A 27,826-nucleotide genomic window follows, 5' to 3' on the forward strand; every position below is an offset into this window, starting at 1 on the left:
CTCAGAAAGGACAAACATGAAAAGCATCTGTAGTATTTCTCTATGTCTATCATTTATTACAGTAATCACATCTAAATCGATGTGAATCTTACATTAAGTGAATAGTAAAAGTTAAGTTATACCTTTTGATGTAATAATGATGCTACACAACGTTCTCCTTATATGCACTGTAGGATGGAAAGTTGGCTGGAATATTCTACCTAATGCTACATATTCACATCAATCTGAGACTGTAAAATTTTCCAGACACCAGAGCCCACGGATTGTAGACTCCACCAATTTCCTGACTCCTACATGGTCAGATTCCAGGTTTACCTATTTACAAAACCAGCCCCTTCTTCGATGTTATTTCAAAAATTGCTTCTAGTGTTGTCGCCAATCCTCCATCCCAGGTGAGAGCTATGTTTGGATGACATGCCTCATTTCTAAAAGAAACCCAGTTCGTGTGTTCAAAACCTATTAATTTACTAGGAAACAAGAAATGGAACAGTGAGTGCCTGCAACTTTCTCTACAGGTCTCCCTCAGGCTGATGTCTTTATATTGAACTGTAATATAAAGAAGCATGAAAAAGAAAACTAAGAAAAGATTTGCAAAAATAAGAAAAAAAATAAGAGTCTAATGCCATAAAAATTACCTTAAAACGTGCAGATAAACCTAAGTCTAACAGGAGACTGAATGAATGGACCTTGTGGGAAAAACAGTAGTAAACTTTAAAGCCACTGAAAGGTTTTAAATGCCTAAGGGAAAAATAAACATTTGCTTCCAATCATTTTCTCATTAAGCATTCTCTGCTAGATGGTGAAGGCTTACACACACACACACACACACACACACACACTTTGACTCAGCAGCACAAATGCCTACTTAACCCACTGCCTGATCCCCGTCCCAGGTGGCCCGTTTGCGCGTTTGCTATTGCACTCTGGTCGGGGTTCCTGAGCCCCCCGGGCTCAGCACTGGCTTCTGCCCCCGCGCAGGAGCATCACCTCGCCCCGCCCAGCTCGCCTTTTCGAGACCCTGGCCACCTCTGGCAGGAAGGGCTACACGCACTGACAGATTTTCCGTTAGTGGTGGAGGTGGTGGCGAGGCGTGTTTCCGGGCGCACTTAAAACCTAGCTGTTCTCCCCACCAAGTAACAGCTTCCCCAGCTCCGCCCCGGGGCTGAGGACCTAGCCCTCCGTTTCTCCTCTCACCACCCAGTCCGACCCTGCCGTCCCCTGCTAACCTCTCCAATACACTCTCACAAGCCTCACACCGGCGCACGTCTTCCCCACGCCTTTCCCAGCTCCCGGGCGCCCCTCGCGGTTGAAACAGACGTGTCGGGGGACCTAATAGCTCCCAATTATCCGCGCAGCCTAAGTCCCAGGTCAGCCGGCCTCTCGCCTTCGGTGCCTAAAACCGCGGGGGCAGCTCATTGGGTGTGTTCCGGGAGACGCTGGAGTCTGTAGGGGTGGAGGAGGTGGGGCTGAGGGAGGTGGAAGGCTCTAGGAGGAAGACCATAAACACGTGCAAAGAAATAAAAGCCACCACGTGTGCGCGCGAGTGTGTGTGAGTGTGTGTGTGTGTGTGTGTGCACGCGCGCGCCGGCCCAGGGCGTGGACGCGGAGCGCGTCCCAGGGGGCCAGGCATACAGACCCCCCAGAGCGGGCGTGGCGGGGGGCGCGCGGGGGACGCGGGTACTCACACGAAAGCGTGGTAGATGAACGCCCAGCCGCGGGGTCTCTCCAGCACGTTGTACAGATAGTTCTGCACCCGCCGGTACTTGACGTTGCGCCGGCAGCTCTGGCTACTGGTGTACGAGAGCGGCTTCCCCAGTAGGCTCATCCGGGCCCCCTGCTTGCCCCGGCGGCTCTCCCTCAGGCCGCCGCCGCCGCCGCCGCCGCCGCCGCCGCCGAGCGCGGCCGCGCGGGTGCCCAGCAGCAGCAGGCCGTCGCCCCTGGCGGCGGCTGAGTTCAGCAGCACCCTGCCCCGGCCCGACTCCACATCCTTCATGCCGCTGCCCAGGCGCCCCCCGCCCGCCGCCGCCGCCGCCGCCGCCGCGCCGCTCTTCACCCACAGCCCGGCGGCGCCGCCCTCCTCTCCTCCCGCGTGGTGGCGGGGCATGGCATCACCACGGGCACCGCGAGGGGGGCGCCAGCGCCTGTGGCGGGGGCAGCGGCCTCATGCGCGCGGGCGGGTTTCGAGGAGGAAGCCGCGGCCGACGGAGCGCCCGCCGGCCGGCGACCTCCGAGCCAGGGGCGGGGAAGCAAGCAGCCAGCGAACCGCCCGGGCTTCGGGGTGGGGGCGGAGAGGGGTGTGCGGAGGAGGCCCGATTTCTAGCAGTCTTAGCTTCAAATTCGAAATCAGGACCTGTTTGGGGGCGTCACTTTGAGAGGGTTCCTCGGCTCTCTCTAATTCCGGGAGCTCTCCCTCCCTCCCTCCTCCCTCCCTCGCAAATGCCCCCAGGGCTGGACGGGCGGCGTGCGGGGCGCTCCGAGGCGCGCTCCCACGCGCGCACACCCAGCCCCCAGGCTCCCCCCTTTCTTCTCGCACTCGCTTCCCCACGCCCAGGCTGCGTTCGTCTCCTCCCCCGGAGGGGCCGGGGCTCGGAAGCCCCTCTCCGAGGCGCGACTTGGGTTTAGTTCCCTCAGGGGCTGAGGAGCTGTCCGTGAGGTACGTCGGCCTCGTGCCCTGAGGAGAAACTGGAGACGCCGGTCTCTGCTCTCTCCCGCCGCTACGATGCCGCGCCGGGTCCTGCCAGCCTTTGCGCGAGGAGTGTGAGCGGGAACGGCCCCGACCTGCCCCTCAGGTACCAGCTGGTCCCCCCGGGCGCGTGGGGCGACCCCCCCTCCCCCCCCGCAGCGGCGGGCGGCTTCCCGCACGGCTGCGGGATCCCTGCCTAGTCAGTGTGCGGACTCGCAGGACACGACTCCCAGGCCGGAGAGGCGGGGGACAGGCATGTCCCCAGGGCTCACTCCAGCGTTCGGGCAGCGACTTTCCGTCCCCGCATCAGGTAGCAAGCTCTGGAGTAACTTGACATCCTTCCTAGCCCTGCGGCGGGGGAGGGGTGGGGGTGGGGGTGGGGGGTGGGGGGTGGGGAGGGCATAAAAACTACAAAGTGTCGCCTCCTCGGCGGTTAACGAGTTGCCTCGGGGCTCCGCCTGACAGCGGCGCGAAGCCTGGGAGAGCGAACTGGGTTCCCTTAGTCAATAAATTTCCATTTAAGTCCGAAAAAGTCATAAAACTGTTAAGCGTCGGCAATGGCAGCGGCGGCCCCGGCGTCTGAGAGAAAAAGCCCGGGCGTCAGGCAGGGAGCCCGGGACAGCAGCTTCTCAGGGTCGTCACCCCACCCCTGTAGGCTGTACCTTACGCGGTGAGAGACGTGTGGCGAGCTAGGACTGGCTGAGTCTCCCGCCACCTCTGACACTCTGGCGACCCAAAGCGTGCGCGCCCTTGGCGACGACGGAGGCCACGGTGCCTCGGGCTTCGGCCTCTGGCCTTCAGCAGCACTGCATTGTGAAGCGTAAGCCGTTAAACCTCACAGCCCATGTGGGGACACTGAACCGAAGCCGGGCTTGGGAACCTCTTCCAATAGAGTGGATTCCCCCCTCCCCCCACTCCACCAAAATACGAAAGAAAACCACCACCAAATTAAACTGAGGAAAGAACTAAGGTTCCACCGCAGAGCCCGAGCAGATGAGCTCCAGGTAGTGAGTGATTCCGTTTGCCTTTTCCTTCTAGAAGCCTGAAACCGAGGCAATACTAAAGCAAAAGTCTGATTTCAGCCGTCTCCGCCCCTCAGAGATTCTCTTTCAACTCCCTCCAGTAAGTACACACACCCACGCCTGCGGCAGCTCCTTTCTGCCTCTGGCAGTAGCTCCACTTAAATGCTTTACTTTTACTTTCTTTTGCTTTGTATTGTTAAGCTCTCATTTGCGTGAAGCCCTCTCTCTCGGCGCTGGGTCACCCGTAGTACCCTGCTTCCCTCCCTTCCTTTTCCCCAAGCCTCTCCTCTTCGGGCACTAGCTCGGAGCCCCTCGGTGCAGCTGGCAGCGGGGCCACGTGACTGTGCGCCAAGCGCCAATACCCAGAGTCACTCTCTCTTTCTCCTAATACACTTCACACCCCCGCACTGTGGAGGTGCGAGAGATTGCTCCGTGCCCTGCTCTTCGAGGCAGATGCAGAGAGCGCCTTGGAGCAAGCTCTCCAATCCTAGAACAGCACGATACCCCAGCTGAGGGTGTGTGTGTGAGGGGGGTAGGGGGGTGGGGGGGAGTTTGCTGTTGCTATATTTAGACTCCCCGCGGAGTTTCTGTGCAGGGACTTTCAGGGTGAAAGATCTAGAGACTTAAAATGACTTGTGTGCAGGCTCTAAACTTAAATATCTTGGCTGTTCTGCAGGCAACAAAATGAAAACCATTTCCTCTTAACCGATTGGTTTTCCTTCTTGCAGACTTTGACCACCACCACTGAGTAGGTCAGGGTCACTTGCATCTTACTGGTGCGGCTGGTCCCAGAGTGCAGGCAGGACATTTTAGGAAGGCCAACGCAGACATGGTTCTCCGAAAGAGAACCTGCTACTTAATTTCCCAGTGACATTTTCCTGGAAGTACAGCAATAATATCATCAGAGAAACAGTGATGTTGATTAAGCAAATGCCATGAAACTTAAAAAAAAAAAAAAAAAAAAAGAATCATATCTGGGGACTCCTGGGTAGCTCAGTGGTTAAGTGTCTGCCTTAGCCCAGGGCGTGATCCTGGAGTCTCAGTATGGCATCCCACATCCGGCTCCCTGCATGGAGACTGCTTCTCTCTCTGCCTGTGACTCTGCCTCTCTTTCTCTGTCTCTCATAAATAAATAATAAATAAATAAATAAATAAATAAATAAATAAATAAATAAATAAAATCTTTTAAAAAATCAGATCTGATGATCAATAGCTGTTTAGAGCTGGTGTCTTAGTGGTTTACAGCTTTGGGATCTTCTGGGGTCACCTCCATTTAGAGAGCTAGTCCAGGAAAAAGACCTGCCCCATGATTCATAGCAGGTTAGTATGAGGGTTGCTGGGAACTCAGAAATCTCACCTCCCAGTTCAGTATCTAGTCAAGTGGTCGGTTTTTATCTCCAACTGAGTTTGTACATAAGAGCACATGGTTTTATTTCAATGTGTCTGAAACTACCATTCAGAAAGAGGCATTTAGGTGCAAGCCCTAATCATTCTGCCTTAGCATACCTGGAAGGAAAAGCCAAGTGAGGCTGCATGGCCTCTTCTACCAGAGTCTCTCTGCATGTACCTTGCTTTCTTTACTACCTGCTAACTTCTCCAGAAGGCAGGAATTAACTGTGAGGAAAACAAAGTATTGTCATCAAGCTTTTTCTGTTGTTGTACCTTTGAATACAGATGTTGCTAGGAAACTGCCTTTTATTTTGGTGAAATATTAAAATCCAGAGATCAGAAGAGAGGATGGGATGTTGTGCAGAGTAAAACAATATAGGGTATATTCTGTGTATAAGAATTACATTAGAGCACTATAAAGAGATATAAAAGGCAAAAGACAACTACTTTTTCCTAAGGCAAATGTTTATTGCTAGTGTAAAGTGTGAGTTGATTAGCCTTTCCTATCCTTTGTAGATGAGTTTGCTTTTAACCATTCATTCTCTACATGTTGTAAGATTCCTGCCTGAAATTTGTGACCTTGGAAACTCATGTTCTCTGAAGTCTACATGGAGATTGTTTCAACTAAAAATAGTTACCAGAAATATTTTATTTCAGTGTGTTTTCTATCCCATTATATTTTTCTTCTGAAGGGTACTCTAAAATAATAGTATTGAAAATTCCATACAAGAGTTAGGAGATAGATGCCTAGGAAAGACTTTTCAGTCAGAACAACTAGATATGAGCTGGTTTCACAAAATATCAGTGATTCCATTACTTTTCCCCCTTTCATTTTTCTTTATGACTTTCCATTTTCCCATTAGCTTCAGCCTTACTCCCCTCTACATACCTTCCCATCAAGTTATGTTCATGGTTCATATTAGCTAGTGAGTGATACAAATGCCACTTTTTAGTGATGTGGATATACTTTGATCGAGTGTGAGATTCCTGGGTCAACCAGAGTAGTAATGATAAGAAGAATCCTCAAACCTTAGAGCAAAAGGCAATTTACTGATGAAGAAATGGAAATCCATTTTTTTGGCAGCTGTTCAGTGACTTGCTCAAGGCTTAGCTATTTGTCTTAGAGGCCTAGAGGTACAAGTGAAATATAACTCTTGAATAGAATGCCCTTTCAGCTCTACCAACATTTTCTTTAACTTTTATTTCCCTTCTATCAGATCATAACCAAACCAATAAGCGTAGCTACTATAATTACATTTGTTAGGTATCTTATAACCACTGGTTACCTCCTCTTATTATTTTTAACGCATTAGTATTATGTACCACAGCACCATTTTTAGTCAATCAAGAATTCTTATCTGTAAGAGGTATGACATTAAGCTTCTCAAAACGTTTCTCGAAAAAGCAGAAATTAATCAAAGAATCAGAGATCATCTGGAGCCGGCCAGAATACATGAAGATTCTAACACAGTAGGGAGGGATCCCAGCTCTGCCCCGCACAATGAATGGAGACATGGCCCTTTCAGAAAGCCTCTGCCCCAGGGATGCAGAAAGGGTATAGGTGGAGTGTATGTGGGTGTGAAGAGAGGCTGGTAGGGGAATAGACAAAGAGTAGAGGAAAGGCTCAAAAGGTCCATCCGTTTTCATTATAGCAACTAATCAAAATTTATTTTCCTTGGAATTACTAAATTAATGTGCTAAAAACCATTGTCAAAGAAAATAATATTTAGCATGTATTACTGGGCACTGTGATTTGTAAGAATTATTTTATTTGATTCTGACAATAGCCTCACAAGTAGGCACTACAATCATCGCCAATTTATAGGGGAAGAAACTGAGGTGTCGATAACTTAATAATTTTTATAACTAATAATAGTTGAGCCAGGACTCAAATTTATGAGTATTTAATACAAAAATAAAATAAAACCCACTGAAACAAAAACAAAAAGCTAGATCTTATGCTAGCTTTAATACAAAGCTTAGCCTATTAATGTGTGTGATAATTTTGATGGTTTCTCTTTCCAAAAGAAAAGTATTGGGAAGTATCTATTACTTATTTTGAAACAGGATTCGGGGTTTTATTCTAAACATACAAATAGCCTCAGTATTCTTCTTTACTATACCTGCAGAAGGAAGAATACTTTCATAGATACTTTTTTTCTACTGAAAATTTTAAAACAGTTCCACATCTTGTAGTATCAGCTTCTTGAAATTGTATTTACATTGTGATCTTTCACTTTTATTCATAAAACTCTGCTGTATATGTCTGAGTGATACAAGTGCCTGATTTCATTTTTTTCTGACACATTAGTATGGCAGCAATACTCTTTTTCTTTCAGCCACCGACTTAGGCTCTTCTTTTTGAAAGTAAATTGAATATAGCTATTTGATTTTTTAAATATATGGATATATATATTTAGAAACTGTTAAGAGACTGATGCAGAAGGAAAACACCTTTGAGCTAGTGTACTGGAAAATTCTGTTATAATTCTGTGCCCCCTAGTGGTACTCACGTTTTACCAAAACTTTTTTTCAAAGAGAAATTAAGAAGGTAACCTTTATTAAGCTCCCAAAACTTACTCGTTTTTTCAACAAGCAATCATTAATTTCAGGTGCTGTGCTAGCTGAAGTGGGTACAGAGATGAAAAACAGTCCTGAATCTTATGACATTCATCATCTAGTCAGGGAGATGGATAAATGGGCAAGTAACTATAACGTGGTGATGAGTTCACAGAGGAACATCCATTACAAAGGATGTTATGTGAAACTACAGAAGGTTTCCTGAAGAACGCAATAGCTGATCAAAGTCTTAAGGAGTACCTGCACCTTGGTGAGACATGAAAGCACAAAAGTAAGGCAATAAGGCACTATATATAAACATACATGTATACATTACATATATATGTGTGTGTGTGTGTGTGTGTGTGTGTGTGTGTGTGTGTAATGGTTGAAAGTTATAGGTTGGGATCGATTACCTGGAAAAACAAAGATTGGCTTAAATGGAAGAGGCCTGAAGGCCCAATGCTGTGAACATGAGCATTTAGGGCAGTTTGGGTATGGATAAAGGAAGAAGACGAAGAAGATAGAAACAGAAAAAAACAGAGTGACCGCAGATAATCCGTGCCACCTTAGCCAAAAAGGAAGCTTTAACAGAGAAATGTTGGAAAGAGATCAAATGGGACAAGGATTTTGGATTTGGCAATAAGGAACTCATTTGAAGAAGTACTTGTTTCTGTTTTTTGTTTCCTTGCAGAACTGTAGAAATAGGAATTGGGTCAGAGTGGGCAAAGAAAGAATTCGGAGATGAGGGAGTGGAGATAATGGTTCTGAGGGGTAAGAAAGAGGCAGCAGCAAACAGAGGATTTGGGTTTGAGGGAGCTTCTAAACAAAACACAATGTCAACTCATGTAAGACTTGAATGGCCATCATGCCACTCCCACGGGTCCAAATGGCTGAGTCTGAACTTTGATGGGATGACTGAGCTGCAATTTTGACTGGCAATATTTCACTGCCAATTGTGAGGTCTGAGGCAACTTGGACAATTTCTATTGACTCTTCCTACTTTTATAGCATTTTAAATAAAAACTATCATTTTTTATTTCTAACATTTACCAAAGAGGTCCAATTTAATAAATAAGCATTTTTCATGTTTAGTTTTACTTGGAAGGAAGATGCATGTTGGATAAAATATTTTTGGGGCAGCCCCAGTGGCGCAGCGGTTTGGCGCCGCCTGCAGCCTGGGGTGTGATCCTGGAGACCTGGGATCGAGTCCCACATCGGGTTCCCTGCATGGAGCCTGCTTCTCCCTCTGCCTGTGTCTCTGCCTCTCTCTCTCAGTGTCTATGAATAAATAAATAAAATATTTAAAAAATAATAATAATAATATATTTTTGTTTGATTTTATCTATAAGGAAAGGCTGAGGAACTAACCAGATCATTTAAGAAAATCTATCTATTCCTTTATCCATCCATCTAGTTACATAATTATATATGTTTAAAGGCTGATATCTTTTAAATATTCAACACAGTTTTCAAACAGTGCCAGTCAGAACTATAGGGGAACAACTGGAGTCCTTCAGATAGGTCAGGAATTGGCAGGAGTGGAGCATCCAAGTTCCTAGCATTTTAACTAGGGTTTTGTTTCTCTCTATTATTATGAGACTTCTGAATATAATTATATTAAAAAGGCTGTTAAAATTATGTTTGAAAACTAATAACTTGAAGATTAGTCCTGTTTTCTGAGCTCTTAAGAGTAACAATACTTTATGCTTTTTGAGTCATGGCTACAAAATCATAAGACTTGTGGCTCACTTGGAGAAAAAGGAGGCCAATGAAAGCCAGAGTTCACAGGCCTGAGGGTATAGTCATCCTGAGGTCTCCAGCTCTGTGGCTGGGATGCTCTGGATCATAGAAGGTTGAGATCAAAATAGTACAAAGAAACATTGGACCTAAAAAACAACAACAAAAAATTAGAGCTTGTGTAGAAATCTTGAAAGTAAAGTCTTAGTTCTCATGAAAGATAGGTGTCCTGAAAAACGGGGAAAGTGGGATTGCAACTAAATTGCTTCCTTTTTTCATTTTTTGCTGCTATGGTATAAAATTTTGTTGAGATATGATATAAGGTCAATACAATAGAGGGAATGTTGCTTGTTTTCAAAGTTTTTGCTTTTTTGTGTGTGTTATTTTGTATGTAAGACTGAAGCATATTGAGAAAAAGAGGAACAGAATTGAAAACTGTTTTAAGAAAGAAGATAGTTCATGATATGAATAGGAAGATTAAAAACAAGGAAGAAAAAGGGAGCAACAAGACCTGATATTGTTTTGGGTGGTGAGAATCAAACATGGAAAAATAATTGCTAATAAGTGTGCTGATAAATTGCTAATAAGTTGCTTTTTAAAAAAGATTTTTAAAATTTACTTATGAGAGACACACAGAGAGAGGCAGAGACACAGGGAGAGGGAGAAGCAGGCTCCCTGTGGGGAGCCCAATGGGGAACCCTGCGATCAGACCCTGAGCAGAAGGCAGACGCTCAACTGCTAGACCACCCAGGCATCCCGGCTTTTATTTTTTAAAGATTTTATTTGTTTATTTGAAAGAGAGTGAAAGAGAGAGAGAGAGAGAGAGCAGAAGCAGAAGGAGAGACAGAGAAGCAGACTCTTGGTTTAGCAGGGAGCCTGATGTGGGACTTGATCCCAGGACATGGGATCATGACCTGAGCTGAAGGCAGATGCTTAACCATCTGAGCCACCCAGGTGCCCACTAATAAACTACTTTTTAAACTTCTCAGGGCTTACAGTCAGAAAAAAACTTTTTTTTTCTTTTCTTTTTTTTTTTTTTTTAAGGGAGTGAGAGAGCACAAGGAAGGCAGAGGGAGATGGAAAGAGAGAATACTAGGCAGGCTCCATGCTGAGCATAGAGCCCAACATGCGGTCCATCTCATGACCCTGAGACCCTGACTTGAGCTGAAATCAAGAGTCAGATGCTTAACTAACTGAACCACCCAGGTACCCCCAGGAAAAATTTCTGAGGTGTTGGATCCTGGCTCCGGCTGAGTTCCTGAATTTCTCTGTCTTCATTTCTTTCACCTTTAAAGTAGGGATAATAACTATTTCACAAGGCTTTGGTGATGATTAAATGGAATAGTTTACGTAATGGAATAGTTTACGTAAAGGCCTTAGCATAGTATTCAATAAATACTAACTACTGTTACTACTAACGTTCATGCACATCAAGATTTACTTTAGGTTCGATTTTTTATTTAGACTGCAATTTGAAAATAATAGCTGATTAATTTTCTGAAATATTAGCTTCTGTAATTTTTAACATTTAACTGAAATTCAGCAGGCACTTAAAAATTCTAGATATATGAACTTGGGATGTTCAAGGCAATCCCTGTAAGACTTCAAGCTGATTTTTCAGGAGAAGCTATGCAGAATAGAAGGGAGTGGCATGATATATTCAAAGTGCTGAAAGAAAAAAATTCCAACCAAGAGTATTCTACCAGGGAAAATTATCATTCAGAATTGGAGAAGAGATAAAGAGTTTTCCTGACAAGCAAAAGCTAGAGTTCATCACCATCAGCCTTACAAGAAATGTTAAAGGGACTCCTTTAAGCTGAAAAGAAAGGGTGCTAATTAGTAACAAGAAAACATATGAAATAATAAATCTCAGTGGAAAGATAAATATGTAGTAAAGGTACTGGATTAATCAATTATACAGCTACTATGAAGATTAAAAGACAAAAGTCTTAGAAGTAACTATGATTACAATAAGTAGTTAAGGCATCCACAAGATAAAGAGATGTAAAATACGATATCAAAAACGTAAAATTTAAGAGGTGGAAAGTAAAAATGTTGAGCTTTAGAATGAGATCAAACTTAAGTGGTTATCAACATAAATTAGGTTATTATGAATATAAGATTTTATATGTAGACCTTATGGTAACCACAAAGAAAAAACTTATAGTAAAACCACTAAAGATAAGCAGAAAAGAATATAAGTACACCACTAAATAAAGTCATCAAACCAGAAGGAAAGAGCATAATATATAATAAAAAAAAGAATAGAGAGGAATTACTGGGATGCCTGGTTGACTCAGCAGTTGAGCGTCTGCCTTCGGCTCAGGGCATCATTCCAGAGTGCCAGGATCGAATCCCACATTGGGTTCCCTGCATGGAGCCTGCTTCTCCCTCTACCTATGTCTCTGCCTCTCTCTCTGTGTCTCTCATAAATAAATAAATAAACAAATAAATAAAATCTTAAAAAAAAGAATAGGGAGGAATTACAAAAACAGCGAGTAAACAATGAACAAAATGGCAGTAAGTATATTTAAGTGTAAATGGACTAAATTCTCCAATTCAGACACAGAATAGCTGAATGCTGTCTACAACAGACTTACTTTAGATGTGAGGGCACATATAGACTGAAAGTGAAAGGATGGAAAAAGACATTCCATGCAAAAGGAAACCAAAGAAAGTTGGAGTAGCTATAATTATATCAGACAAAATAGACTTTAAAACAAAAGCAGCAAAGAGGGACAAAGATGGGTATTACAAAATGATAAAAGGGTCATTCCAACAAGAGGACATAATTTTATAAATATTTATGCACCCAACATAAGAATACTTAAATATATAAGAAAACATTAACAGAACTAAAGGGAGAAATATACAGCAATACAATAATACCTCATTTATATCAATGGATAGATTATCCAGGCAGAAAATCAATAAGAAAACATTGGCCTTAAACAGCAGATGGACTTAAAAATATATACAGAACATTCCATTCAAAAGCAACAGAATAGGGATCCCTAAGGGCCTCAGTGGTTTAGCTCCTGCCTTCAGCCTAGGGCGAGCTCCTGGAGTCCCGGGATCGAGTCCCACATCGGGGTCCCTGCATGGAGCCTGCTTCTTCTGCCTGTGTCTCTGCTTCTCTCTCTCTCTGTGTCTCTCATGAATAAATAAATAAAATCTTTAAAAAAAAAAAAAGCAACAGAACAAATATTCTTCTCAAGTTCACATGCAACATTTTCTAGGATATATCATATGTTAGGCCACAAAACAAGTCTTAATAAATTTAAGAGAATTGAAATCATATCAAGCATCTTTTCCAACCACAATGGTATCAAACTAGAGATTAATAATGTGAAGAAAACTGGAAAATTCACAAATATATGGAGATTAAACAACATGCTACTGAATAAACAATCAAAGAAGAAATAAAAGAAATACAAAAATATCTTGAGAAAAATTAAAATGGAACTATAACACACCAAAATTTGTGGGATGCAGCAAAAGCGGTTATAAGAGGGAAGTTCATAATGATAAAAACCTACTTCGAAAACAAGAAAAGTCTCAAATAAACAACCTAACTTCACTCCTCAAGGATCTAGAAAAAAGAACAAAGCCCAAGTTACTAGAAGAAAGGAAATAACAAAGAGCAAGGCAGAAATAAATGAAATAGAGACTAAAAAGACAACAGAGAAGATCAGTGAAACTAAAAGCTGGTTCTTTGAAAAGATAAAGTTGACAAGCTTTTAAGCTAGATTCACCAGGAAAAAAAGAAAGAAGACTCAAATAAATAAAATGAGAAATGAAAGAGGAGATGTTACAATGAACACCACAGAAATACAAAGGATCATAATAGACTACTATGAATAATTACATGCCAACAAACTGAACAACCTAGAAAAAATGAATAAATTCCTAGAAACATACAATCTATTAAGCCTGAATCATGATAAACTAGAAAATCTGAACAGACTGATCAAGTGATCTAAAAGGGAGAATAAATCAGTAATCAAAAACTTCCCTGATACACAAATGTCCAGGACAGGATTTCTTCACTGGTGAATTCTAGTAAAATTTCAAAGAATTAATACCAATCCTTCTCAAACTCTTCCAAAAAATATAAAAGAAGGGAACTCTTCATTTTATAAGGCCAGCATTACTCTGATACCAAAACTACACAAAGATGACACAAGAAAATTACAGGCCAATATCCCTGATGAACATAGATGAAAAAAAGATTCTCAACAAAATATTAACAAGTCAAATTCAACAATACGTTAAAAATATCAAATACCAAGATCAAGTGGTGTTTGATCCACAGATGCAAGGATGGCTCAACATCTGCAAATCAATCAATGTGAAAAACCACATTAACAAAACGAAGGACAAAAGGACTAAACAGAAGCAGAAAACTCATTTGACAAAATTCAATATCCATTTAAAATAAAAAACTCTCAAAAAAAGTGGGTACAGAGGAAATGTTACTCAACATAATAAAGGCCATATCTGACAAGCCCACAGCTTACATCATACTCAATTGTGAAAAGCTGAAAGCCTTTCTTATAAGATCAGGAACAAGACAAGGATGTCTATTCTAACCGTTTTTATTCGACATAGTATTAATTTGGAAAGAAAAACAAATAAGCATCCAAATTGAAAAGGGGATAAGTAAAATGCTATTTGCAGATGTCATGATCTTAGAAAACCCTAAATACTCCATCAAAAACTGTTAGAACTGATCAATAAACAAATTCAGTTAAGTTGCAGGATACAGAATCAATACACAAAAATATGTTGCTTCTATATACCAATAAATTATAAGAAAGAATAATAAACAATTATTATTTACAATCCCATTTACAATTACAAATAATAAAATAGCTAAAAATAAATTTAACCAAGGAGGTAAAAGACCTGTATATTGAAAACAGATATTAATGAAAGAAATTGAAGAAGACACAAATAAGTGGAAAAATATTCTACATTCATGGATTAAAGAATCAATATTAAAATGCCCATACTACCCTAAACAATCTATAGGTCCTTTGGAGTCCCCATCAAAATTCCAATGCCACTTTTCAAAGAAATAGAATAAATAATCCTAAAATTTGTATGGAACCATAGAAAATCCTGAACAGCCAAAACAATCTTTTAAAAAAATGTTTAAATTTAAATTTGATTAATTGACATGTAATGTATTATTAGTTTCAGAGGTAGAGGTCAGTGATTCAGCCATAAAAAATAAATTTTGTCACGTGTGACAACATGGATAAACTTGATAAGCGTTATGCTAATTGAAATATGTTAGAGAAAGACAAGAACCACATGATCGCTCTTACATGTGGAATCTAAAAGAAGAAAACAAATTTATAGCTGCAGAGAACAGATTGGTGGCTTCCAGAAGCACAGGGGTTGGGAGTAGGAGAAATGGATGAAAGGAGTCAAAAGGTTAAAAAAAGGAGAGAAAAGAAAAAAAAACAAAGCCATCTTCCCGATTTAAAAATATATACATATATTTGTTCTATTATCCAAGGTCAATTTTTAAAAAAATTTTTAAAAAGAAATAGGAACTTGTAAAAAAATATATATGGTTTTAATAGGTAGACCTTAAGAAAACCCAGAAATAACACTTCAAGAAATTTTGTAGATGATAGCTTTCAGGGGAACTATTTGTGGAACAATTGAAAGCAACCATATCTGATACTATACCAGGCTATGCATTCATTTGTTATTTAATAATACTTTATTAAAGGTTATAGATATAATTAAATTAAAGAAACCTTAACATATATATTGCTAGATACTATTGTACTTCTAACAGCAATATTCAAGTGCTAATGGGTTTTTAATTCTTTGACTCTAAAATATATGTGATATTTTAGATGTTTGATGATAGGTGTTGAATTCATCATCCTAGAATACCTATGAATTTATCATTCTGAAGTTTGTCTGGATGACAGAAGTTTCAGAATTTGTTAAAGCCTTAGAATAAGTCTGAAAAGCATATCTATAATTTGCATAAAACCTCTAGGGTTCATAGAAACTCTGAAACAATTTATAAAATCTGAAGTTTATGGATCCCAGAATGTGGATTCTTGGACTGTATTCTTAAAGGAATGAATTTTACAAGGATTCTCTGGAATGTACTGGACATATGGGAATATTTGGAGAAGCAGAAACTTCCTTGATCTCCCTGGAATAGCCCATGCTGTTTCTCAAGCTGAAGTTATGAATACCCTGATGACATTTATCGAGACAGGAAGACCTATGGTCACCATAAAGCCATTGAATTGGCAAAACTGATATTCTGGATCACTGCCTAACCAGAGATGCTGTTAACTATCCTACAATGCACAGATAGTTCCAACAGAGTTAACCTACCCCAAATCCCAAGGTTGAGAAAACCTGCTTTTGACATACTTTTAAAGCCAGTCTTTGAAGATATTGAGCTGGGGTGTTTTGCTATTTTTTGGTAATATACACTGGTATATATACCATTTGCTTCTATATTTAGAATTTTAGGTTTTTGTATATGCCTGGAGAAATGATGCTAGTTATTCCTAAGAAAAATATTTTCCCATTTTATTTTTTTTATTTTTTTTTAAAGATCTATTTTTTTAAATTTTTATTTATTTATGATAGTCACAGAGAGAGAGAGAGAGGCAGAGACACAGGCAGAGGGAGAAGCAGGCTTCATGCACTGAGAGCCCGACGTGGGATTCGATCCCGGATCTCCAGGATCGCGCCCTAGCCCAAAGGCAGGCGCTAAACCTTTGTGCCACCCAGGGATCCCTATTTTCCCATTTTAAAGTAAAATCTTTAAATGTATGTAATACCAAGGAATGTCAACAAGTAAGTTTGGCAATTTCAGCAATATTCTAAAAGGTTAAAGCAGCATTAGAATTTATTTATACCTAAAAATTAACATATTTTCCTGCTTCTACCACAGGACCCACATGAAAGAGGTAGTAAAAGAGAGAATAAATGAATCCCCAGTTGATACAGGGCTCTTTGTGACATTTTCTCTTGACTGTATTAGAATATAGATCCTTTAAATAACAATGTAGATTCATTCAAGCTTTATCTAATTCCAAATAAGTTTATACAAGAACTCCAAATTTCTTACTTCATTTGGGACACTGAAATGCTTGTATCCATTATTTCATAGAAACATAAACTGCAAGCAAGTGTAATTTCAAAAATAAACACAAAAACAAAAAGAAAGAAAGACTTAACAGGGGGTTTGTTTGATAACATCATATGTTCTTTGCCTTCTGAGAGAGGTTACAAGAAACTGAATTTTATTTCATCTCATTTTCGGGAAAAGGAAAACTCACTGCATGGTGCTGTCAGGGGTCACGGACTCTAGGTAGAACAAATTCTCGAGGGGTTCCCATGGATTCAAATGCAAGTTAAACTGAAACAACACAAATCAACAATGTAGGTGTTCAAAAATGTTAGTTAAAGAAACACAAAAATTTTAATGTTATCCTCAGTCATAGGCATTATATGTAATTCAGATAGTAATTGACTTTTCAATTTCAGTAGAAAGTAGATATTTTTCATACACACACACACACACCACAAACAACCTGAAGTAATAAAGGAACACAGTATTGGTATTCTGTTTCTGTCATTGTGGGTCCAGCATCCCTTACAAGCCAAAAACTAATGAAAATGAGAATTCTGACAGGTAAGTGGAGCTATCACCCTAAAAATAATTGCCAAATTCAAGCAAACTTGAGATTCAATTTTCATAGAGTGTTGGTGTTGAGGATAGACAATGGCAGGAGGCAAAACTACTCAAGGTAGGAGATTTAATAGATGATTCTTCCAGCATAGAATCTCAATGGACTAAATCTCCAATTAAAAGACTAACAGGAAGAAGACAAAAATAAAAATTACCTGTCTTTAAAAGGAATATAAGGGAAGGGAGAAGAAATGTGTGGGAAATATCAGAAAGGGAAACAGAACATAAAGACTCCTAACTCTGGGAAACAAACTAGGGGTGGTGGAAGGGGAGGAGGGCGGGGGGTGGGGGTGAATGGGTGACGGGCACTGAGGGGGGCACTTGACGGGATGAGCGCTGGGTGTTATTCTGTATGTTGGTAAATTGAACACCAATAAAAAATAAATTTATTAAAAAAAAACTTGGCAATGGGTTTATAAAGGAAGCTTTCCCAATGATTTTGACAAATGAGTTCAGAAGCATTTGCAAACTAAGTCATATCTGGGTAATTTTAAAAGGCTATTACTTTCATTTAAAGATGTCCTCGGTTGTTAGTTTCTTCAGGAACTTACAAGAAACAAATATAAAAATGCTATCCACGGGGATCCCTGGGTGGCTCAATGGTTTAGCGCCTGCCTTCAGCACGGGGTGTAATCCTGGAGTCCCGGGATCTAGTCCCACATCAGGCTCCCTGCTGGGAGCCTGCTTCTCTCTCTGCCTGTGTCTCTGCCTCTCTCTCTCTCTCTTTCTCTCTCTCTCTCTGTGTGTGTGTGTGTCTCTCATGAATAAATAAATAAAATATTTAAAAAAATGCTATCCACTATCAAGTGAGGTTTCAATGAATACTGCAGATGACATTCCAAAGAATGGGAGCTTACTGCCAAAATCACAAATACAGGAGGAAACAGTACAATATGAATGAGCACCATAGAGTAAAAAAAAAAAAAAAAAAACCAAAATCAAAAAACAAGTGAAACAACTAGCAAAACTTTTAGATATTGGATTTATCAAACATAATAAATGGCAATTTAGCTTTTAAAAAATACCTTAAAAAAAGAACAGGTTAAGGGGCACCCGGGTGGTGCAGTTGTTGAGTGTCCAACTATTGGTTTCAGCTCAGGTTGTGATCTCAGGGCCATGAGATTGAACCCTGAGTCAGGCTCTGTGCTCAGAGTGGAGTCTGTTTGAGATTCTCTTTCTCTCTGCCCCTCCTGCTAGTGCTCTCTCTCTCTTCTTTAATAAATCAATAAATCTTAAAAAAAGAAAAGGTTAAAATATAAAGTGCAAAGAAATTAAACAAATGGACTTAAAAAATAAAATAGAACTTTCAGAAATGAAAAAATATTGAAATAAAAACAGTGATTATGTTTAATGGATAGATACTTCATGAGAAGATAGTGAACTAGATGATGGATCTGAAGAATTTATCCAGAATGCAGCACAGTGAGAGGAAGAGAAAATATAACAGAAAAGAGACAAGAAGAACAGACTGAAAAAAATATAATACAATTCAAATAATTGGAGTTCTAGGGATAGAGAAGAAAAAATGAGGTAGAGGCAATATTTGAAGAGAAAAGAAGGAGAAATTCTCTGATCTGATGAAAAATATCAATTACAGATTCATGAATCCAAGGTAGAATAAATATAAAATAAATTACCCCCTACATTACTTCCCTTAAAGTACAGAATGCCACAAACTACCAGAAAAAATCTTAAAAACTACCAGAAGGAAAGGAAGGCAGACAATTGACTTCTCAGGAACAACAATGGAAGCCAGAAAATAGCAGGATATTTCAGTGGGGTGAGAGAATATACCTACCAATCTAGATATTATATACTTATCAAAAATAACTTTGAAGAATGAAAAAATAAAAACAATATTATCAGATGAGGAAAAGTGAGAGAGTTTATATCAAAAGATACTCTTCTAAAAACATTCATCAGATGTACTCCAGGCAAAAGGAAACCAGTTCCACATGGAGGATGCAAAAGGGATTAAAGAAAAAAGAAAGTGGTAAATATGTAGGTAAATAAAAACAACTTTGAATGCACGAAACAATGCTTCTTTTGTTGATTTAAAACATGGTAGAACATTGACTTCCAATAAAAATTACATATAAGTCAGGCAATTCATGATCAGATTTAAAGATTTAATAAGATCATTGTTTAAAAGGAGTGAAATTGTAATTTAATATTTTGATAAGCAGGCATCTGGAAACGTTAAGGTAACCAGTGAAAGAAAAGATATAGAATATTTAACTTTCAAATCTATAAAGAAAATGAGTGAGGAAAAAGCATCCAATCAATATTTTAAAAAGGTAAACAAACAAGAAACAGATAAGGTGGGACAAATAGAAAGCACACAGAGACAGGATAGTAGAAATTATTCCACATAGAGATATCCTTCACTTCTGAGCTCTCAATATTTAGATATTTGCAATAATGGCTTGCATATGTTTTATAAAAAATTATTGTCTGAAATGAAAATCAGTTATGATATATCCACATGATGGACCAGCAACAATGTTAAGTTCTGTGCGTGTTCAGGAAAGAGATTTTACAGTTCTTGCAGAAGTGTCTCAGCTGTTTCCCTGACAATGTCTTACCTCTTGCTAATGCTATTTTTCTGAGAGTTTAGTTACTATGTTTGCCTCTGCCAGGTACTTAGGGGCTCTAACAACTAGATCCAATTTAGATAGTCTCTATGCCATTTAACAAATGATTTCTTTAGTTATATAACAGTACATATTTGATATCAAACATACAAGACAAGTTGCACTCAATACTGCACAGAATAAATACATACTACACACAATATACCCAAAAACATCCATTAAGCACTAAATAATTTCGTAAGTTGGGCTTGAAATATGCTATATAATGCAGAAATCTTTGTGCTTTGTCACATGAATTTTAGTGTTTTAGTGTTGTCTGAGGCAACTGATTTCAACTTTTTATTATTGTTTGCAAAATTTTATTTGCAGGGATATAAAAGATTAAAAATACAAAGAAAGATCCATTTATAAGAAGGATTTTTAGTATTTATTAAAAAATAAAAGTCTCATCTAAAAACACCTCAGGATACAGCTTGAAAATGGAAGTTTGGAACAAAGATACATTGGAAAGTGGCAATTAAGAGAAAAATGTGATAATTATGTAAACATCAAACAAAATATATTTCAGGACAACAACATTAAGATAAATAATAGAGATAAAAAGCAAGCGGCATTATGGCGGCCTACGAGCAGATTCCAGAAGGGGCCCCTGAAACTAAAAGGTGTTGGAGAGCTCGGTGTGACCAAGCGGAAGAAGAAAAAGAAGGACAAGGACAAGGCAAAACTCCTGGAAGCGATGGGAACGAGCAAAAAAGAAGGAGGAGGAGAAGCGGTGCGGCCTGAACAAGCGAACCCCGGCCCAGGCAGCCTTCGACAAGATGCAGGAGAAGCAGCAAATGGAAAGGATCCTAAAGAAAGCATCCACAAGCAGAGAGTGGAGGACTTCAACAGACACTTGGACACCCTTACGGAGCACTGTGACATTCCCAAAGTCAGCGGGAGAAGTAGCCTCCCCACCCAGGGTATGCAGTGGCATCGAGGGGAATTGGAAGGCAAAGTTAATGTTCTGTTTGGTGCCTTTGGTATTTTCTAGAAACATTCTTTTACACACACCCTTGCGTTTTCTGCTGAGACAGATGCTTTCCAAAGCAGTGTGCCCTCTTGCTGGAACTTGATTAAAGTAAGACTCTTCTTTTACTCAAAAAACAAAAACAAAAACAAAACAAAACAAAAAAAAAAAAAAAAAGGAGAGAGAGATAAAAAGGATAATTACAAAGTAGAGAAAAGTTTCCATTTACAAGCATATTTAAGAATTTTAATTTGTATACATCTATTTAATAATATAGTCTGTAGATAGATGTATGAAATGAAATGGATGAAAACACACATCAGAGTTTAAACATTTTAACATATTTGTCTCATGACAAAGAGATCATGAGAATCAAATCTGTGATAGCATAGATCTGAATAACACAAGTAACAAGCCTAACTCAATGATTGGTTGCAAAATGCTCATTCTGTTCAAAGGTACTTAGAACTTTTACAAAATTAACCACATATTGTTGTCATAAAGCAAGGCTTACCAAACTTAGAATAACTAGTGTCACACATAACGTGTTCTGACCACAATGAAATTAAGTTAGAAATAATTAATACAAAGATAAGACAAAACTCATGCTTCTGGAAATAAACATTGCTAAAAGGACACATAGGTCAAAGAAGAAATCATAATAAAATTAGAAAGTGCTGAGAACTGAATGACAATGAAAATGCTCCATATCAAACTGAGGTGACAAAGGTAATATGGTTCTTAAAAAAAAAATAGAGAGAGCTTTACGTCAATATGTTAGAAAATAAAACGTCTCAAAGTGAATGAGTTTAAGAAATTAGACAAACAAAAATCTAAATTCACTCCCCCAGAGCAGAGGGCAGGAAATAATAGAGAAGCAATGGAAAGAAAGCAGACATACAGGAGAGATAATCAACAAGGTTAAAAATGTATCATTTGAAATGAATAGCAAACCCAACAAATTCTGGTAAAAGCAAGAAAAAAAGAAAAAATAATATGAGCAATGAAAGGTGGGCAAAACTAGACATTATGTGTAGTTTATTGTTTAAAGATTTTCTTTATTTATTTTAAAGAATGAGAGAGAGAGGTAGAGAATCTCAAGCAGATTCTGTGCTGAGCGTGATTCAATGCAGGGTTCAATCTCAAAACCCATGAGATTATGACCTGAGTTAAATCCAAGAGTAGGATGCTTAATAGCCTGAGCCACCCAGGTGCCCCAGCATTAGGTATAGTTTAAACGATAAAAAGATAATGTTCAAATATTATGCCAGCAAATTAAAAATATTGGATAAAATGATCTAATTCTTAGAAAAATACAAATCTAACTAAAGGAGAAATGGGGAAAATAATAAAATTTTCACTATTAAGAAATGTAACCAGTAGTTTAAAATCTTTCTCATTATGTTCCCCGAAAGGCTCAATACCTTATTCCTATTTTCTTTTTTTCTTTTCTTTTCTTTTCTTTATTTATTTTTATTTTCTTTTTAAAAAAATATTTTATTTATTTATTCATGAGAGACACAGAGAAGAGAGAGAGGCAGAGACACAAGCAGGCTCCATCCAAGGAGCCCGATGCAGGAGTTGATCCTGGGACTCCAAGATTACGCCCTGGGCCGAAGGCAGTGCTAATCCGCTGAGCCATCGAGGGATCCCCTACCTTACTCCTATTTTCCAGCAAACATCTAATAGATTAATTAATTCCAATCCTACACAAACTATTCTTAAGTATAGAAATAAAGGAAATAATCCCAGTTCATTTTATGCAGCTCTCTTTACCTTGATTTCAAAATCTAAAAGGACAGTATAAGGAAATTATGGGCCAACCTAACTTGTGAACAAAGATGTTAAAATGTTAACATCTGACAAATTTATGTTTATTCAGGAATATAAGGTGACTTAACAGAAAATGAATTGCAATAATATACCATATTTAAAAATTAAGGAGAAATATACTATCATCTGAATGGATACAGATAAAGGATTTGATAAAATTAAATTTCTCTTTGTGCTTATCAAACTAAGAAGTGAAAGCAAAACATTTTCTTAAAGTATTGTCAAAAGCCTGAGAGCATACCTAATAATAAAATTTTGAAAACATTCCTTTCAAGATAAGATAGAGACAAGGGTTCCTGCTATCACCGTAGTTGCATTTTACTTACGCAGCAAGGGAAGGAAAGGTATGACGTTTAAAAAGGAAAAATGAGTTTCTTATTTTTTACAGATGGCACAATTTTTTAAATGAAAAAACCTTTAAAGAATCACTTGGAAAATTTAGTAAGGCTGCTAGACACAATCAATGAAAACCTTCAATCGTATTTCTATACATTAGCAAAAAGAGTTAGAAAATGGAATTGAACAGAAATCCTTACATGAAATTTTAAAAATTAAGACCTAAGAATAAATTATCAAAATTTGCAAGACAGGGTGTTGTATGGAAGTGTAGAATCGCTATATTGTGCACTTGAAACGGATAGTGCACTGTATGTTAACTGGAATTCAAATAAAAACTTAAAAAAAATTAACAAAAAGTATGCAAGACATTCATGTGGAAAATTATAAAACTTAAACAAATGGAAATAAGACCTAAATGAATGGAGATAAATGCCACTCTTATGGGTGGGAAAATATAATTTAAAAAGCATTAACTTTCCCTTTAGTTGATCTCTATATTCAATACAATTCTAATAAAAATTCTGATGGAACTTGTTTTTTGTTTGTGTGCTTTTTATTCTGTTATGGAACTTAATAAACCAACTTATTTTAAAATTTGTACTGAAGAGCAAAGAGTCCAAAAACAGCCAAGGCACTTCTGAAAAGAATAAACTTACCTTGCTGAAATAAATTGTAAAGAATAATTGTAAAACTATAATCAAGAGATTCAAGAAGAGAGCCCAGAAACAGAATTGCAACATATAAATCATTGACTGATGATGAATTAGCATTTCATATTAATGGTGATAAAGGGAATTCTAAATAAAAGGCATTGGGATAATTATGGGGAAAAATGAAATTGGGCCTAAACACAAACATAAAAATAATTTCCAAATGATGTAATGATGGAGAATGTCTTTATGCCCACAGCATAGAGATAGCTTCCTAAAATAAGACCCAAAGAATTTACTAATGGGGCATTGAAATAGAAAACTTCTGTTCAGAATATCCACAAGTTAAAAAAAAAGACAAACCAATTTGGAAGATATTTGCAATGTATATCACTAACAAACAACTAGAATTTAGGATATATAAACAAATCACAGAAATCAACAGGAAAAAGACAATCCAATAAAATGGGCTAAAAGGAAAAAAAATAGCATAGAGTCATTTCACTTGAGAAAAACAGAAAGTCAGAAAATATGTAGGATGTTCAATCTCATTAAATATCAGAGGAATGGTTAAGACCATTATGAGAAGTTAATTCATACCGACTACATTGGGAAACAAATTTAAATATGAGAACATGGTATCTTTGCCTAATGTATGAAGTCACAGACCAGTATATACTTTTGGTGGAAGTGCAAATTAGAGTACTTTTCAAAAATATTTGACATTTCCCAATTGAATTGAAGATATACCAACCCTACAACCTACAAATTCCACCCTTGTCTACCTTCCTGAAACCTCATGCACAAGGACACCAGGAAATATGTATAAGAATATTATTAGAAGCATTGTTTGTTAATAGCAAAAAACTGGAAGCAACCCACTAGCAGGCTGGAAAATAAATCATGGAATATTCATACAAGAGAAGAGTAAACAATTGGAAAATAAGTGCATTATTACCACATACAACATGGATGGATCTCAGGAGCAAAAAAGGCAAATTCAAGGAGACACTTGATAATTCCATTTATATAAAGTACTAAACTACACAGAAAAGAACAATATATTGATTGCATATATAAATATACTTGGTAACAATTTTTAAAAACAAAGGAATGATACAGATAGATAGAGAAGGGGATAGAGAGGGAGAAGGCTGGGAAATCGGAGATTGGGGAATACATTTAGGAGATATATAAAATGATAGTAATTATGGGTTTCTGAAACCAGGGTGTAGGTAAGTGTGTGTTTGTTGAAGTGTTGCACTGCTATTTTTGTATTTTATACATATTTTATTTGTGCCTTTTTTATGTGTCTACACAATTTTTAATGAATATAATCTTTAAAACCTATTTTCAATAAGTGCTGTGGGGAAAACACATATTCATAATGTGATCACCCGAGAAACTTTTTTTTTAGAGAATTATTTATTTATTTGAGAGAGAGAGAGAACACAAGCAGGAGGGGCAAGGGAGAGGGACAGAGAATCTGAGGCAGATATGCCTTAGACCACGGAGCCCTTGCAGGGCCTGCTCCTAGAACCCAGAGATCACGACCTGAGCCCAAACCAAGAGTCAGATGCTTAACCAACGGGTGCCACCCAGGTGCCCCAACCTGAGAAACTTCTAATAGTTCACTTTTGGTAGGAAAAACAGATGAAGAGCAGGATAATGATAGCTCACAAATCTTTACTATTCTTGACCTTCTTAAGATTGCTCTAGGTAGAGGGATGAAATATCTTGAGATACAGGACAACATGATCTTTGAGTGAATTTGTTGTCTGAGGGTACTTTAAGGTTAAGTAGGGTGTACTTAAAGACAATGCTAAGTAGGATTTATCTACAGACATTCCACATGATCTTTTGTCTTACTTTAAATTATAGTTCTTTTATGTGAAAATATCTTAACTGTTTTAGTCAACACTATGAAGTACCAACTATTGCTGCTTTATTTTACAGGATTTTAAATAGGAACATCTATTCCAAGTATATACTCTTGAAAGTTTTTTCCCTCAATTATATGTGGGTCTTTATATCTTTCCTCATTAGTGTTATCTGAATAGTTCCCCACTTGAAAGAGTTTATAATCTGTAACTCTTTGCTTAAGGCATGATTACTGACCAAGAAGCCACGTGTGGAAGCACTTAGTTATTCCTTTTCTGTAGTTGCTGTTGTGTTACAAGATGTGCCCTCAATCAATTGTAGATTGAGCCATGAACTTTCTTGTGCAGGATTCCCCTCTTACTCTCTTATCTTCATAGACTGGTTTAGTGACTTTCCCAGAACTTCTTCGGCTACTGAAGACAAACTGAATGTAACAGTCAATTATCATCTTTCTTTCTAGCTAATGTAGTTTTTAAAACTAAAAGATGAAAACAAAACAAACTAAATCCCAACTGATACATTATTTTAAATTCAGCTGCCTTAAAAATTTTCAGTAGTAAACGAATTTATGTGATTAATATGGAAAATAAGTCTGCTTTCCTTCACCCCCACACTTCATTCTGTGTTTTAGTTGTATTTGTGCCAAGGAGTTTTGGCAATCTGTACATTTTTTTTTAAAACCTCAAAAGTAAATAACAAAACACAGACCCCATGGTTGTATGGTTGATTTTACGAAGTATTATGGCATGGATAGCTGTGATAAAATTCTCCCAAATTTTTCTACTCCCACAAGTGCATCTTTGGAATCCTTCCATAACATGTGTTTTGTGTGTGTGTGTGCGAGTGTGTGATGTGTGTGTATGTGTAATTTTTTTTTAAGATTTTATTTATTTATTCATGAAAGAGAAAGAGGAGAGAGAGGCAGAGACAGAGGCAGAGGGAGAAGCAGGCTCCCTGCAAGGCTCCCTGCAAGGAGCCCGATGCGGGACTCGATCCCTGGTCTCCAGGATCACGCCCAGGGCCGAAGGCAGGCGCTAAACCGTTGAGCCACCCAGGGATCCCCCTGTGTGTGTAATTTTTAAATTGATACTAAATTTATTTGATTCAAACTTTCAAAAAGTGTAGAATGATATTTAGTTGGTCTTTAGCATCCTGAAATAACTAAAAAAGCCAGAAAAAGTTTAGTTTTTTGATAACTAAAAAAGTTTTCAAAAATTTCCAAAAGCATATATGAGATAATAAAATATAGTGAAGAGTTACCTGGCCAAAATCTAGGATAAATGGGAAATTCAGACCAAGCCCAACACTAAAAGCTCTTTTTGCCTAGAGGGTATTTGTCTATTCAAAGAAATAGCTGTGGAACTGAGCTGTGGTTTTGGCAACCTCCTGGGGCAAAAGGACAGACTTCAAAAATCATTTCCTACCCACTGCAGAGTCTGAAAAAGCGCTATACCCTGAGAGAAAGGGTGAGCCAGAAGCAAAGAGGCCCTTTCTTAAGCCTATAGCCTCAGCTGATGATACTTTTATAGTGTCCTCCAACTCCAGCAAAAGAAATGAAAATTGTCTTTTGAGGCCTCAAATTATTCTTGCAATTAATTTTTTCAAATACAATGATCAGAAAAGAAAATACAATAAATTAGAACCAGCAGAAAAAACTAGATGGTAGAAAGAGATCATAAAGCATTCAAATATTTAAATTCAAAGACATGTATTACAAGACAAATTATATTTAAAAGCCAAAAAAATTTAAAAATAACTGCTTAAGATACAGAAAATTATTTTTAAAATGATACCGATTTTAAAAAAATCAATCTTCTTATCCTAAAACTATAACTAAAACTAAGAACTCAGTGGAAAGATTTAATGATTTACTAGAAATAGCTGAAAAGAAAATTAATGAGCTAGAGAATACGTTAGAATAAATTTTCCACAATCCAGCATGAAGAGACAAAAAGATGGCAAATGCAAGTGATGTGCTAAGAGACACAGAGGTTAGATTGAAAAGACCTAAAATAACACAGGTAGGAATTGATTTTGCTAGAGTTTGTTCATCTAGACCCAAGGGGCTGCAGAGCAAGATGAACGTGGTTATAAAAAGTCAACATGAAGGATCCTTGTGGTATTGGAAGTACTTTATCTCAATTGGGGTAAGGGACACACAAACCAGCATATGATATAAAATCGTACAAAACTGAACACACACACAAATAAGTACAAGTAAAACTGGAGAGATCTGAATAAGATCTGAGAATTGTCTAAGAGTCAATCTCCTGGTTCTGATACATATTACAGCTTCACAAAATTTTAACATCGGGCAGAACTAGAAAAAGTAAAAAAAAAAAAAAAAAAAAAAAAAGAACTAGAAAAAGTATATATGAGATTT

At 38.4% G+C, this 27,826-nt stretch overlaps 1 protein-coding gene, 1 long non-coding RNA gene and 1 pseudogene across 5 annotated transcripts in view; 2 read left to right on the top strand and 1 right to left on the bottom strand.

Moving 5' to 3' along the window:
- KCNQ5 (potassium voltage-gated channel subfamily Q member 5) overlaps positions 1-3,033 on the bottom strand; it is a 499,459-nt gene extending 496,426 nt beyond the window's left edge. Inside the window, exon 1 of one of the 3 annotated variants that reach the window (XM_077903397.1) lies at positions 1,686-3,033. In XM_077903397.1, coding sequence (XP_077759523.1) covers positions 1,686-2,104 — 419 coding nt within the window. In that variant the 5' untranslated portion in view covers positions 2,105-3,033. The remainder of the gene's footprint in view (positions 1-1,685) is intronic. The other 2 variants (XM_077903400.1, XM_077903399.1) reach the window with 2 other exon arrangements.
- The window catches only part of LOC144317272 (uncharacterized), a 65,456-nt gene continuing 39,902 nt past the window's right edge, over positions 2,273-27,826 (top strand). The window contains exons 1-2 of one of the 2 annotated variants that reach the window (XR_013383221.1): positions 2,273-2,789; positions 3,722-3,805. This is a non-coding gene — a long non-coding RNA (uncharacterized LOC144317272). The remainder of the gene's footprint in view (positions 2,790-3,721; positions 3,806-27,826) is intronic. The other variant, XR_013383222.1, reaches the window with a different exon arrangement.
- Positions 20,347-20,957, top strand: LOC144316824 (protein FAM32A pseudogene; annotated as a pseudogene).

This window comes from Canis aureus, chromosome 7, assembly GCF_053574225.1.
Source record: "Canis aureus isolate CA01 chromosome 7, VMU_Caureus_v.1.0, whole genome shotgun sequence".
Lineage (NCBI taxonomy): Eukaryota > Metazoa > Chordata > Mammalia > Carnivora > Canidae > Canis > Canis aureus.